This window comes from Rhipicephalus microplus, chromosome X (genome assembly GCF_043290135.1).
Source record: "Rhipicephalus microplus isolate Deutch F79 chromosome X, USDA_Rmic, whole genome shotgun sequence".
Classification (NCBI taxonomy): Eukaryota; Metazoa; Arthropoda; class Arachnida; order Ixodida; family Ixodidae; genus Rhipicephalus; species Rhipicephalus microplus.
Window position 1 is genome coordinate 221,460,497 of NC_134710.1, and position 13,350 is coordinate 221,473,846.

General features: G+C 42.0%; 1 protein-coding gene across 2 annotated transcripts in view; it reads left to right on the forward strand.

Moving 5' to 3' along the window:
- The window catches only part of cac (calcium voltage-gated channel subunit cacophony), a 664,159-nt gene that overhangs the window by 592,080 nt on the left and 58,729 nt on the right, over positions 1-13,350 (forward strand). For both annotated transcript variants that reach the window (XM_075878685.1, XM_075878684.1), the window contains exons 21-29: positions 1,597-1,714; positions 2,715-2,815; positions 3,913-4,049; positions 4,134-4,207; positions 4,848-4,947; positions 7,618-7,807; positions 7,867-7,973; positions 11,414-11,513; positions 11,633-11,793. In XM_075878685.1, the coding sequence (XP_075734800.1) occupies positions 1,597-1,714; positions 2,715-2,815; positions 3,913-4,049; positions 4,134-4,207; positions 4,848-4,947; positions 7,618-7,807; positions 7,867-7,973; positions 11,414-11,513; positions 11,633-11,793 (1,088 nt within the window). The remainder of the gene's footprint in view (positions 1-1,596; positions 1,715-2,714; positions 2,816-3,912; positions 4,050-4,133; positions 4,208-4,847; positions 4,948-7,617; positions 7,808-7,866; positions 7,974-11,413; positions 11,514-11,632; positions 11,794-13,350) is intronic.

Here is a 13,350-nt window from a genome sequence, read left to right on the forward strand (position 1 = left end):
CGCAAAAAGTTAAAAAAAATAAAAATAATCAATACAATTCAGAAAAAGTATTCAGAAAAACAAATTAAATAAGAGGAGCGAAAACGCACAGATAGAAAGAAATCAGCGCTAAATAGGAAGAATAAACAGACAAAACGAGGATTATGAATTTGCTCACAAATAAAAAGGAATATACACAACTATGAGGAAGGCTTCCTGAAAGACGGAAAAGAGAAGAATATGTACATTTTGAAAACAAAGTTCAAGCAGTGCAAAGATCAGATAAAAACAATGAGATATTGTGAAAAACATCAGTATCATGAAAGTTAAAATTATGTGGACTTTGTATTCTGTAAGCGGTAGAGTGTTGAAAGAAGTTGGCTGGAACACGAAACGGTCGATTATTTCACTCTAGTTAACTTACGCGGGATTCGAAAATTTACCAATTGAGAAGCAAAGAGCAGGCCTGCATACTATAAACTACAGTTTGTAAAGAAACAACAGGTCAGTGCGATTTCGTCGGCAGTGAAGTGATAGCAATGATAATAATCCGACAATGTTAGAACCAGATACAGAGTTATTTCAGGCAAAATGATGGTTGTAAATGCTTATCACTTTTTCTGGACTCGCTCAATGCCATCACTGCCGGATTTATTGATGCCATTCCAGATCACAGATGCATACTCAGGTTGAGGAAGACATATTGCGGTGCCCAATTTCTGGAAGGCTGTAGGAGAACTGAATTCTTGAGAAATTCTGCAAACACACTGGGCAGTGCGTTTAGTGGGAGCAGAAAATTGATCACGCTATCAGAAAGAACACCAAGATCACTGAACCTTACATGACGACACGGTATTGACAAAGTATGTAAATGACGCTATGAATGTTTTACTATATATATTCATGAACTTGGTCTTTGAATTATTCAGCGAAAGGTTAATGTTGTTAAACCATTCCGAGAAAGAAGACAAGTCTGACCGCAGCAAGCGACAGTCGTTAACTGAATGGATTTCCTTAAATATGTTGAGGTCATCGGCATACAAGAGATAAGAAGTATAACGAATTGCAAAATAAATATTGTGAATGTTATTATTATTATTATTATTATTATTATTATTATTATTATTATTATTATTATTATTATTATTATTATTATTATTATTATTATTATTATTATTATTATTATTATTATTATTAACAGTCAGCATGCAAGGCTCGTAAGGTTTGTTCTTGGTAAACTGCGCCACATACTTCCCATCTTGTAACAAGAGGGAGACATTATACGCCGCTATAAGCTAGCTGGATGACAGAGCTTTCGCTCTAGAAAAAGTACAAGGAACATGGCCGGGACCGTAACCTGCTCTGCGAGCCATGAAGGTGCCATTTCACTTTCTCAAGACAACTGAGCTCGGCGATAGTCTGTGAACGTTGCTATGCGTGTGGACGCATCAGCTGTTCTCCATTTTCTTCTTTTTTGCGCCCGGTTGTCCGCACATTGTGTAAGGCACAGCAAATGACAGGAAAAGTGGATAAGCTAACTGCATTCCCTTTGCATTTTTTCTCTTTATATTTCTCTCTGTATGACGTCAGTGTTTTTGTCTCCTTTCTTCTTGTCAGATATTAACGGGGGAAGATTGGAACGAGGTCATGTATAATGGCATTCAGTCCCAAGATGGAATTCATGGTGGGATGATCTACAGCCTTTACTTCATCATTCTCGTCCTTTTTGGCAACTGTATCCTTTTCGTTTTCAGTATGACAACACTGCTTGGAGCATGCGCTTTGCTATGGCACGTACAGAGGGTGTCACGCAGTCGCACATCAAATTATTTCAAAAGACTTCAAATATATATTGATACAAATATTTTCTACATTATAGTTACCCACCACAAACGATAAAAAATATTTGAGGTATGATAATATTAAAGCTATACAGCAGGTGAGCAAGCTTGCATGTAATCTATTTCATTCTTCAGAAAAATGTCATCACACAGCACTTTTGACCTTGTTTAATGGTTACGTTTTTATTTGCTGAATTGTATTAACACTAATTATTTCAACACAAGTGCGCACAATCCTATGGCCCGGTTTAATTAGCACATTATGTTGGAGCTATGCCGTATCAGTGGCCGCTCCCACCACGGTTCTCGAGTAATATGGCGCGTCCTGATATTCACCAAGATGTCACGGTTTTCATTTGTGGCTGCCGTCACTGCATCGCAATAGCGCCAGAATGCATAAAAAGAAGCAGTCTTGTGCCGGGTGTTGAGTGAACGTTGAAGCACACCAGGCTCGGAGTCTCGGCTGCGTCATCGTTCACAGCCCATATTTTTTTGCTCAACCGTATTAGGTAATAATAATGATAAAATAATGATCGAATATATGATCAGCAACTGAACGATGAATAATCGGCAACTACAACGACAGATTCCTAAAATATAGTCCGCTGCTGCCCTGCACAACGCAACAGCAAATGCAATCTCTCCAATCATTTGGTTTACCTAGCTGAATGGCATAAATTAGTTGTCATTCACTGTGCATTCTAACACAGATGAGTTCAGCGCAAAAAAATACGGCATATGTTACACACGGTCAATACCATCTTCTTTTTTTTTTTAATTTCAATCTTTATTTTGGTTTACGGAAAGTTGAAACATATACCCGACAGATGCACCGAATTATTGTTGTAGCTCTTCAGAAACTTTTCGCAGTGCCACCCTTGACTCACTGAACAGATACCCTGTTAAACGTATTCTTGGCCATCGCTGTGGACAACCTGGCAAATGCCCAGGAATTGACGGCAGCCGAGGAGGAAGACGCAGAGGAGGAGAAGGAGGTTGGTATCGCCCATCAAGACGTGCCATTTCGCAGTCGTCTTGCATGGCAATGCGTCAGCTCCCTGAGACTCCGCAGGGATCATTTTTGCATAGCAGCCGCACTTGTATGTATGTTTTCACACAAAAAAACTATGTTCCTTATACGGTAATGTCACACTTGCGATCCTCCACGTAACTGCTGTTTATAGGTTAAGGTTAGTAGGGCGGTGCTTTAAGAGTAGAAATATTGTGAAACTACGAGGATGGGCTGCTGGGGTGAATAATTGTACGTTGATTTGTGTTCATTTTGCATCCGCACAGTGTATCTATTGTCCTGACTAGTCAGAACAGACGTGAGAAGCTTTCACATAGTCCATCCTTATGGCAAAAATCTTTCAAATAATGCGGTAATAACTTCATGACAACTTCGACGAGACAGAAATAGGGCATCAGGCCGCACCTCCGTGGCACAAAAATTGGATTCGTTCTTGAATTCGTTCTTACCTGCGTCTGTCTTGCAGTGAAGTTCTACATGCTGCAGGGAATTCACTGCCTCTCTCTCTATTTTTTTCATTCTCTTCCTTCCTCCCTCTTTCTTGTCCCCTTCTCTAATCCCCCAGTGTTGGATACCCAACTGGAAGTCATTCTGGTTAACCTCCCCGCCTTCTCCATTTCTGTTTGGTTCTTTCTTTCCTAATGAGATTGCTGTCACGTTTATTTGTACAGCTATAGAGCCTATTCTACGTGACAAGCCTTTTCCTTTTCACCGCCGTCTTATTCTCCATTAATAGTCAGCAGTGCAAGTGATGTGAAGTCGAGGGTATGACAAAATGTCATGTTATCGGTATGAAACATTACTCAAAACTTTGAAAGACCAAGGTGAAAATTTATTTATTTGGACGTTTTCAAGCATTCTTCAAAGTTGTTTTAGATTGAGAGCAAGACTCCCGTGTCAGAACCGAAACATCAGGAAGTGCATTTTCAACTTGGCCGGCGTGTTTAAAAGTTTTCCCCAGTACTTGAAAACATCGCGTGCTCCACCTATACTTGCAATTTTGTGCAGTTCAGTGAATAACCTTTCAATCTTTTTTTTTTTTTCGTTGCATCACTTTTACAGAGAGCTAAGGAGGAGCTGGAGAAGGAAATTGCTGATCTGCAAATGGCTACAGCGGGTAGTTTAGATCCACCACAAGTAAACATATGTCCGCCATCGCCTCAAAGCGGTGCGCCGGGCAAAGGAAAAACTTTCCCTTTGTGAGTTTGCAACAGCCTTTCTTTTAGCGAGTCGCACGTTTTTGAGACAAAACAACATTGCCGCTCATTCTGTGCTCCTTGCAGTCAAGAAAATCAGTTGGAAGCTGGAACTAAATTCAAGGGAACCAATGACAATAACAACATCGACGTCGATGAAGGTACCCAATTATTTCCCAATAAACAATTATACAAGGAGCATGCACGTCTCACCAGGGTGACAACACGCAGCGTCACTTTTGTCTTGTTTACTCGAGATCTATCACATATATTCACGCTTCTTCTGCGGCCGCTTTCCTGAAGCCATGAATACTTATCAGAAAAGAAGCTGCCATGGTTCAAACTGCATCGAGAAATGCAGTGTTACGCGTTGCCGGTAGGTCTTGTCAAAAAAATTGTGGCTGCTACTTGTTTCCCACCCTCCACCCCCTTGTGCCCGAGGGAAATTGTACAATCTTGAATTCAAAGTACCGACAAATGTATAATGTGGTTGCAGATTTTTATATCAAAATTGGGTAGAATCTGATAGTGCGCTTGACTCAAGCGATGATTTGCAATGCTGTAATGTTAGCGAGTGCTAACGGTTGCTCTAAATCGTGCTCTGTATGGATAAGGGATGTATATAGCCGATGCCTTAGTCCAAATTGCAACGAACTTTGACTCTACTCGCGGCTGTGCGTGTTTTGTTTTTTTTTGCGCGCAAGTTCAAGCGCTGTATAATGTTATCTGTCACACATATACGGCTGTGTCTTGTATTTCACTGTGAGAAAAGTGCACCACTCTGTATCGCGCATGTTGCAGATTATGCACCTCCTAGGGAGGATGACGATGAAGACGATATTACTGGTCCAAAGCCAATGATGCCGTACTCTTGCATGTTCGTCTGTTCACCGACAAATCCGTAAGTAACACATTGTTTGGGAGCCCCAAACAGAGACTCTGACACTGCAATTACCATTTATTGATCGATTTGGCACTTTTTCTGTCTAAGAAATTTACCGAGAACCGTATACTCATGTTCTGTCTTCATATGTAAAGACTTTTCTTCCTTTTTCATTGTTTACTTATTCTTTTACTTAAAAGAAAGTTTTCGCTATACAGTTGGCAGTATATCTAAAAAAACATGAAACTTCCCTCAAAGCCCTCAGGAAAGAAAGCTTTGAGATGTAATAAATAAATTAAATAAATAGTTTTTTATTTCCGACATACACAATTATACACTCTAAAACAGAAACAATCGAAACAATATTTTCATTTCTCCTAACTGCTGACTTATTTAATAAAGTGTTTTCTACTCTGAAAGTTACATAGGCGCTAAAAAGATCGACTCTCAGTCGCTGGGAAATATTCTTGGTTATTCTTTCTGATGATTATTGCACCGGACAGTATTTGAAATTGTAGATGTTTTCTTCTATTTACATTTAAACATCTAGCAATAGTTAGCCTCAGTCTCTTAGAGCAGCACACGTATAAGGAACAACTTTACCCGAGTATTACCGTTCTCGTTTAAGGGGCAGTGGTACGTTCGAACCTAGAGGCATATTTGTTCCGCCCCAACAACTATGCAGGACGTCTGCTTACCATGACTGCAATCTTCTGCTCATATCGCGTATTATTTTGTGCGATATAAGCATATTGAGCATAAGGTAAATTAACATACATAGAAATTCAGTACATTCCGCTGGATTTTAGTGTTTAGTTCACCCAATTGAAAATTTAAAGGGACTGTCTACCGTCCTTCGTTGCTCTCCTGTTTTGCGTCGCAATTAAAAGGGTACCATGTGAAGTGTCTAACCTTGCAGCGGTTTCTCCATAAAGTGCGTAGAAATTTCTAAGTATTCTGTCTGCGTTATGTCTCCTTCTATCGGTGGGATGAATGCCCACAACACTGGTCGGTGCCGGTAAAAGTCGAAAACTGAAACCGGGTGTGGTTTTAATGCAGGCTTCATTAAGTTTGGTTATTAAAAAAAACAAATATCTTAGTGGTCGTTTTAGGCACACACACTTTTTTTGTTCACATGAGTGTCAGCGGCCGCCGAGGTCGTGTTTCTCCACCGTTTGCAGGCAGGCATGCAGGCAAGCGAACACACTGCTGGCAGCGCCACCGTGCGCCTATGTGAGCACATGAGGGAAAAAAAGGCAAAAATTGGTCTCTGGCGCAACCTAAAGCTGCCTCTAGTGCATAAAATACAATCACAGGTTAAACATGTTTGTTTTTAGGCAAAGTAAGTTTACCTGCGAGAATTTTTGTCCTACCAATAGATTATCAAGATTGACCACATTCGCTGTTAGGTGACACTAGTGGTCACTTTTTATCGACTTTCAACATGAAGTAAAAATTATAATTCCTTGTTTCTGGCCCGAAAGCATGCTAGTTGCCGCCGATGTGATAAACGATCTTTTCATTTGCGCCACAATCAGAAAAAAAAATTCCGAGGGGTAGACAGTCCCTTTAAGTTATGGGACATTGAAAAAAAAAATGTCACATTATTGCGCCCTACCTGCCTGACCAGTTGAAAATGCGCTGTATCCCACCACGTTTACGCACTTGTGAGCTCTCAATAAAAAGGTTTTTTTGACCTTCGCTGTTCCCTTCGCTCTTGTCTTTACCACGAATTGCAATCTGATTTTGCAGGTGGTGCGCCTCTGTAAGTGCGAACGAGATATTTTTATTTGTGCTCTGCCATTCACACGAATTCACGCGGTATTTACTTTTTTTTCTTTTTACTGAGGGGTAGGCGCCACCGTCATGAGGAATTGTTGCGTTGTCCGAACCATAATAACAGGCCGGGTGAAATTCAAGTCACGGAATCAACGAAACGCGATGGCTAATGACTTCAACTCGTTTCATTAGGAGCTTAAATATACGTGTGTAGAAGGAACGACCCGTTGCATCTGCAAATAGAAAATAAGGAAAAGTAGATCACTCAAAAGAGACTGCCTTTAAGACGCCTTACACTCGTTGTCCTTAAAATGCAGCTATTTAAAATGATAAGCCAGCATAAAGCAAGGTGTGAGTTAAAGACGCCAACCAAAAAATTTTGAAGACCCAAGCTGAGGTGTCTATTTGTAAGATGGGCCTCAATGAAAGAGCGAGCATATGTGAAGCTAGAACAATCTTTGAATAAACAAGCCGTCTAAATGGCTCACCACCGTCTAGGGGACGCAAAGGACAAATTGCCAGCTAGTCGTCAAGATGGCTACCTCTATGATAGAGAAGTGGTATGATCGGGTTCTAATGATGAGCGTCGACAGTTAAGCGAATAATTTCATTTTAGAAAGCTTTTGTCTCTGAGCTACAATATACCATTGATGGTATGTCTAAGTGAGCAGCTGCTCATGTGCAATTATGCGGACGTCATAGAGCTAGCCGAGATGAAAAATACTGTCTGTTCGGTTAGTATTTTTATATACATGTTTTCCGTCTTGTCCTTCCCCACGGAAGTTGTTGGTCTCTGCTACCGAAATGAGCATTATTCCTCTTGTTATCGTGAACTGCTGCAATTTAGTGTCTTCGTGTTTTTTATGCTTAACATGACGCGTTTTTTTTTTCTTTGTTTCTGATTCGTAGGATCCGACGAGCCGCCCATTTCATTGTTAATCTTCGTTACTTCGAGCTATTCATCATGATCACCATTACGCTTAGTAGCATTGCCTTAGCCGCAGAAGACCCAGTGGAGGAAGACTCGACAAAGAATAGAATCTTGAACTACTTCGACTATGCGTTTACGGGGGTGTTCACTGTCGAGATGCTTCTAAAGGCAAGACATTTTATCCGGCAGTATTTTGCGCACAACTTGGACGTGCTTTTGCATTTCAGATCGCCGATCAGGGCGTCATCTTTCACCCGGGAGCCTACTGCAGAGACTCCTGGAACATTTTAGATGCCATTGTTGTCATTTGCGCACTCATTGCCTTCGCATTTGCGTAAGTCTGTTCTGCTGTAAAAAAAAAAAGCTTCCTTTCCGGTACTGTCTTTCGATGCTAATTCGATATTGGTGTATTTAATAACTTCGGTGACATTACGCAGCCGTGAAAGTTTCTACTAATATTTGTTTTTTTTTTTTCAGATTTGGGCTTCTGCTCAGACTCTTAGCCTTTACCAGGCTTGTCATAAATTAGTAACGCCATAATTTCCCTGAGGGACAACCGCCCAACGGCACGACATGTTGTGTCTCCCCGGCAGTTACTTCGGCTTCAGATTTTTACTCAGAGATGAAGACAGGTGCTAGGTTAACGAATGCACAGACCAGACCCTGTATTTATAGGGGAGGGAAAGGGGGAGGAATCGCCAGGCAGGAGATGCACATACCAGAACTGCAACTTTCTATTCCGTCTATAATCACAGGCGGACGTCAATCACCTTAAACGATCTAAGCACTATTTGAATCGTCATGTGCATACTCGAGATTCTCTGTCAGTTTCATGTCGTCTGAATGGCTCAGACTAGCACGAACAGAATCCGGTCAACCAACGAAAGCAAAGCGACTGCATAAAGGGTGCTTAGTATTGTTTTTGCGCCACAAGAACTGCATGCACTACTATCGGGGATACGATGAATGATGCCCCGCCGCAGTGGTCTAGTGGCTAAGGTACTCGGCTGCTGACCCGCACGTCACGGGATCGAATCCCGGCTGCGGCGGCTGCATTTCCGATGGAGGCGGAAATGTTGTAGGCCCGTGTGCTCAGACTTGGGTGCACGTTAAAGAACCCCAGGTGGTCTAAATTTCCGCAGCCCTCCACCACGGCGTCTTTCATATACATATGGTGCTTTTGGGACGTTAAACTCCACATATCAATCAATCAATCATCGATAGGATAAATTATAAATCAGTAAGCGTTGGTGAATGTGATGTGGAAGACAATGCGGCTCGATAAGTTACACCACGATTGAAGATTCGCAAGTGCAGTCGTAATTGGAAGCAAAAAGCAAAGATTCATGTGAATGCATGCGGTAGCTGGTGAAACCCACTGAGTTTCATTGCCGAAGCATAATAATAGGTGGTGGAAGTGGCAAGTTGGTAGGTCGTACTTGGTGGCGAAAACTATAATTCCAGACCATGAAAATAAGTAAACGACACAAAACATGAGCACGTTAAAAAAATGATGATGGTAAATCATGTAAAATGAGACAAAAAACGCAAAAAAATATAAAAAATGGCTTTGTATCTACATGTTACACTGCAAATGTCGTCGAAAGATGATAGTCTCGCGTCTGGAGAGAGTGAACAAAACGTTTATTTGATGTTCTGAGCAAGAAAATCGGTGAATGCTATTCTGGAGGCGCTGCGTTAGAGTGCCTCAAGCGTGCAGCAGAGGCTAACGAGCGCATCAAGTCACGTCACACGTGAGACATGAGCGCTATCTGGCAGTTATCTTGGCAAAAAAAGCGCGCGCACCCTGTGCGTCTGTTTCGGAGGTGATAAGGTGTAGAACGCAAGGCAACGGGTAGGTGCCACCACCGTGTCGTCGTAGCAAAGCGTTGGAAACACTTGCCTTTGCGTGCAAGCGTTGCCTCGTCAGCGCAATGTGATAAACGCTAAAGTCCTTATGAGAAATGTGCAATAATTGATTTTTAATTGACAATCACACAAGCATGAACGCTGAATCTTGAGCAATATTGGTAGGCGCTGCGGATGGGGTCCGCCGTTTAGGGTATCGTTTGGCCACTTTGATGCCGTTTAGGGTACCATTAAGGGCAGACAAACAGACAAATTAACAGACAGGCAGACCAACATTTTTGCGTCAAAGGTCTCCAAGAAACACTATCGTCTTTAAAAGTAATAATGCTATCACTGGCGCTCGTATTTGACTATCACTGAGTCTGTTGTCGTTGGCCTTGGGTTATAGCTATCGCTACCTAGTAGTATTATTGCTACGAGCAAAATGTGCGGAAAATGCCATCGGTTGCTACAAAAGCAACTGATCTTGATCTTGTTGGTAAAATATGGGCTCAACTTAATCTCCGTTTTTTAGAGAACTCCACAGTAACTCTTCAATTATAGAAATCGCTTCTTGAAAAGTTGTTGGTAGGATAGGTCGGCAAAAAAGACTGGAGCTCACACAGACTCACTCAATAAATATTGTTTATTCTGAGGGCTCACTCAGACGCAGATTCAGCGAAGTTTTCATCAATCAGATTCACTCGAACTCACACTCAATAAACATTTTTCTTGGCCGAAATCACTCGAACTCAAACTCAGCAATCAACATATTACTCAGTCGGACTCACTCAGACTCAAACTCATGGCCTAACATGAGTTTAATTGAGCCGGAGTGAGTCGACTCATGAGTCCGTTAACGTAAAATTAGCTTTTTTCTGTCGTGGTGTCAGTGCTCTTTAGCACTAATATCCCACATAATTCATGCTCTACAATACGCTTTTTTGATATTATCGGACACTTTAAAATACTAGTTGTCATTTGTTTTAATGCACTAAAGACATTCTCATAAAATACACGACTCACGCGAGGTAGTTTTATCACAAACTTGCCGTCAAAGAATTTGTGGGGGGGGGGGGGGGGGGGAGTCGTAGCACTTTTTTAACTGATGTCTCTGATCAATAAATAATAAGGTGGCATGGGAATGGTAGTGCATTGGCATATGAGTGAATAGATTTCACTATAAACGTATGGCAATATAAGGTTGATAGTAATGCTAAAGGTGTGTATATAGTACCACTAGCCAGCAATAAAGGTTCAAGCTCACTCTGTCTCACTTATAAAATATACATTGCGCTTTGGGCTCGATCGGACTCCCATTCACCAATATTTTCCTCAACCGGACTCACTCGTACACACCCTTACTATTGTTTTATCAAGCGGACTCACTCGAACTCATACTTTCAAAAATGTTAATCACCCGCACTAACTCAGGCTCATAGCTCGATCTGAGTCTGAGTGAGTCAACTTATGAGTGATTTTGTTGATGTGTGTGTGTTTCTTGTTTCTTTTTTTTACTCACTGCGGATATTGTATATGACTTCATTCAAATTGCTAAAACGCCTCACCGGCGAGGTGAATGTTAACACGAACCATCTATGACACATTGCACAGCCATAAGCTCTGCGGCTTTAGAAGTTATAGAATGCAACACTTTCACCGGTATAGGTAGACCTCAGTGAGTTAATTACAACAGTAACCCATCTGTTTAAACAGGTACAACTGCCTGTGTAAAGGCGTAAATAGCTAAAAACTTACTGGCTGGCCTGACTTTATTGAGGCTTCAGTTTGAATTGTTTTTAGGTGTTACATTAAAAACTTAGAGCAAACTTTAGAGCAAATTATTTATCGTGGTGTTTTGCGTGGTTCAGTAATAAAGTAGTCGAGCAAAAGAAGATTAATTTGTCGGTTTTGATATTACTGCAGGGGAAGCTCCACAGGTCAGAACCTAAGCACCATCAAATCACTGAGGGTTCTACGAGTCTTGCGGCCACTTAAAACTATTAAACGCGTCCCCAAGCTAAAGGTAAAATGAATTTTTATTTATTCTGCTTGTGGCACGTACTTCTGAGTAAACGACGCTCGGTTTGCTGTCTTTTCGTTCTGTTTAATGCGCATGGTAACACATCTGATTCTTCCTTGTAGGCCGTGTTCGACTGCGTAGTCACATCCCTCAAGAATGTGTTCAACATACTCATCGTGTACATTTTGTTCCAATTTATCTTTGCTGTGATATCCGTTCAACTATTCAATGGCAAGTTTCACTACTGCACTGATGCGTCCAAGCTCACGCAAAGTGAATGCAAGTACGTACCCTGTTATTTTGTCTTCATTTATATTATTCATAAAAGCATTGAAAGGTTGGAGGGTTCGTCATGACTGAAACATATTGTGCGGCACAAACGTAGAAGTTGGAGAAGCAGAAAACGGGCAGAGGTGCTATGCAGGATGGCCCGAGCTTCTCGGGCAGGCGAGTTCGCTCCGAGCTCGCCCTGCGTTGGCCATGTCATGAAGACAGTGCGGAGCGCGAGGTAGCAGCGTTGATAAAAATGGCAACCAGAACGCGCATGGCGTTGGAAACGCATGTGGGACATTTGCGGCGGTTATCAAAGAAACATCATGTGCGAACACGTTAGCGTCGCCACTCAGTCAACATTTGAACAGTGCAGCGACGTCAGCGTGATTTCCGTGCTATCTTTTTGCCAACTTAACAAGCGCCTCCCACAGGCGTGTTCGTGAGCGTATGTCCTCTTTCGGACAGGTTCCTTCGTTCCACCTGCAGCATAGAAATTTCCACTCTCGAAGGCACACTGCACACTGCACACGCAGCACTTTTGTGCTGCTCGTTTCGCTCCTATCAAATATTGCAGATAAATATAGGGAAAGGTGGTCACCAGGGCCGCTCGCATCATGGCGGCGACGTGGCTGTGATTGGTAACATCGTGAGTGCGGTGAAATTGAATGCGAAACATCGTAGTCACGTGGTGATATCAATTTTACTTCTGCGTGCGTCTGTGCATATAGTCTACACGATAAAGCTGATAGATAAATCGTGCCACTCGACGCTAGTACTGATCCTCGGCAAGAGCAGACGTGATGGGCGTACCCGATCTTCGCCGCGGGCGTCTGTCAATCAAACTGATTGAAGCGTGAACTCGGATACAAACTCGTTTGTTCAGAGAAGGCCCGAGTTCAACTCGGGACTATGATGATGCCGGTGTGACTGTCAAGCGTTTGATGCGGTGAACGCTAAGCGGCAGCTTCTTTGCATATAAAATAATTTGGTGAGCGTACACTGCTTGTGCAAGGCTGGAGCCATGGAGGAGCTTGTGATAACCTAGCTACTTGCAGCTTTTTTGAGTTGGTCGCCTACTCTTGAGGGCGATCGGCTTCGAAGTGAAGGCCGCATCAGCTAAGTTTTATGTTTGATTGAACTAATTGACTGAGGCTTAATGACCATTACACTGAGCTGTCTTGTCTTCATTGATAACCCTTCAATTAAAAGGCAATTATTTCGGGCCTAATTAGCAAGACCATGATCAGTATGAAGCTATTAAACGTATTCCTGGTTAGCGGGATACTAATTATGATATTATTAGTAGGGCTAATTAGCATGATTTTACTTACCGTCCTCATAATTAACGTCGCGTTATTTAGCATAGTTTAGTTAGCTCTAGCTCTTCAACTATGCCGCTTTAGCTAGCCTGGTTCTAGCTTTACTTGGCTTTATTAGCACGGTCTTCTTAAGATTTGGCCTAATTACCTCGGTCTTACCATGACTTGGCGCAATTAGCTTGGTCATAGCATGTCCTGGCCTAACTTGCGAAGGATACCATCCAGCTAAACAGCTAATTAACCAGCCG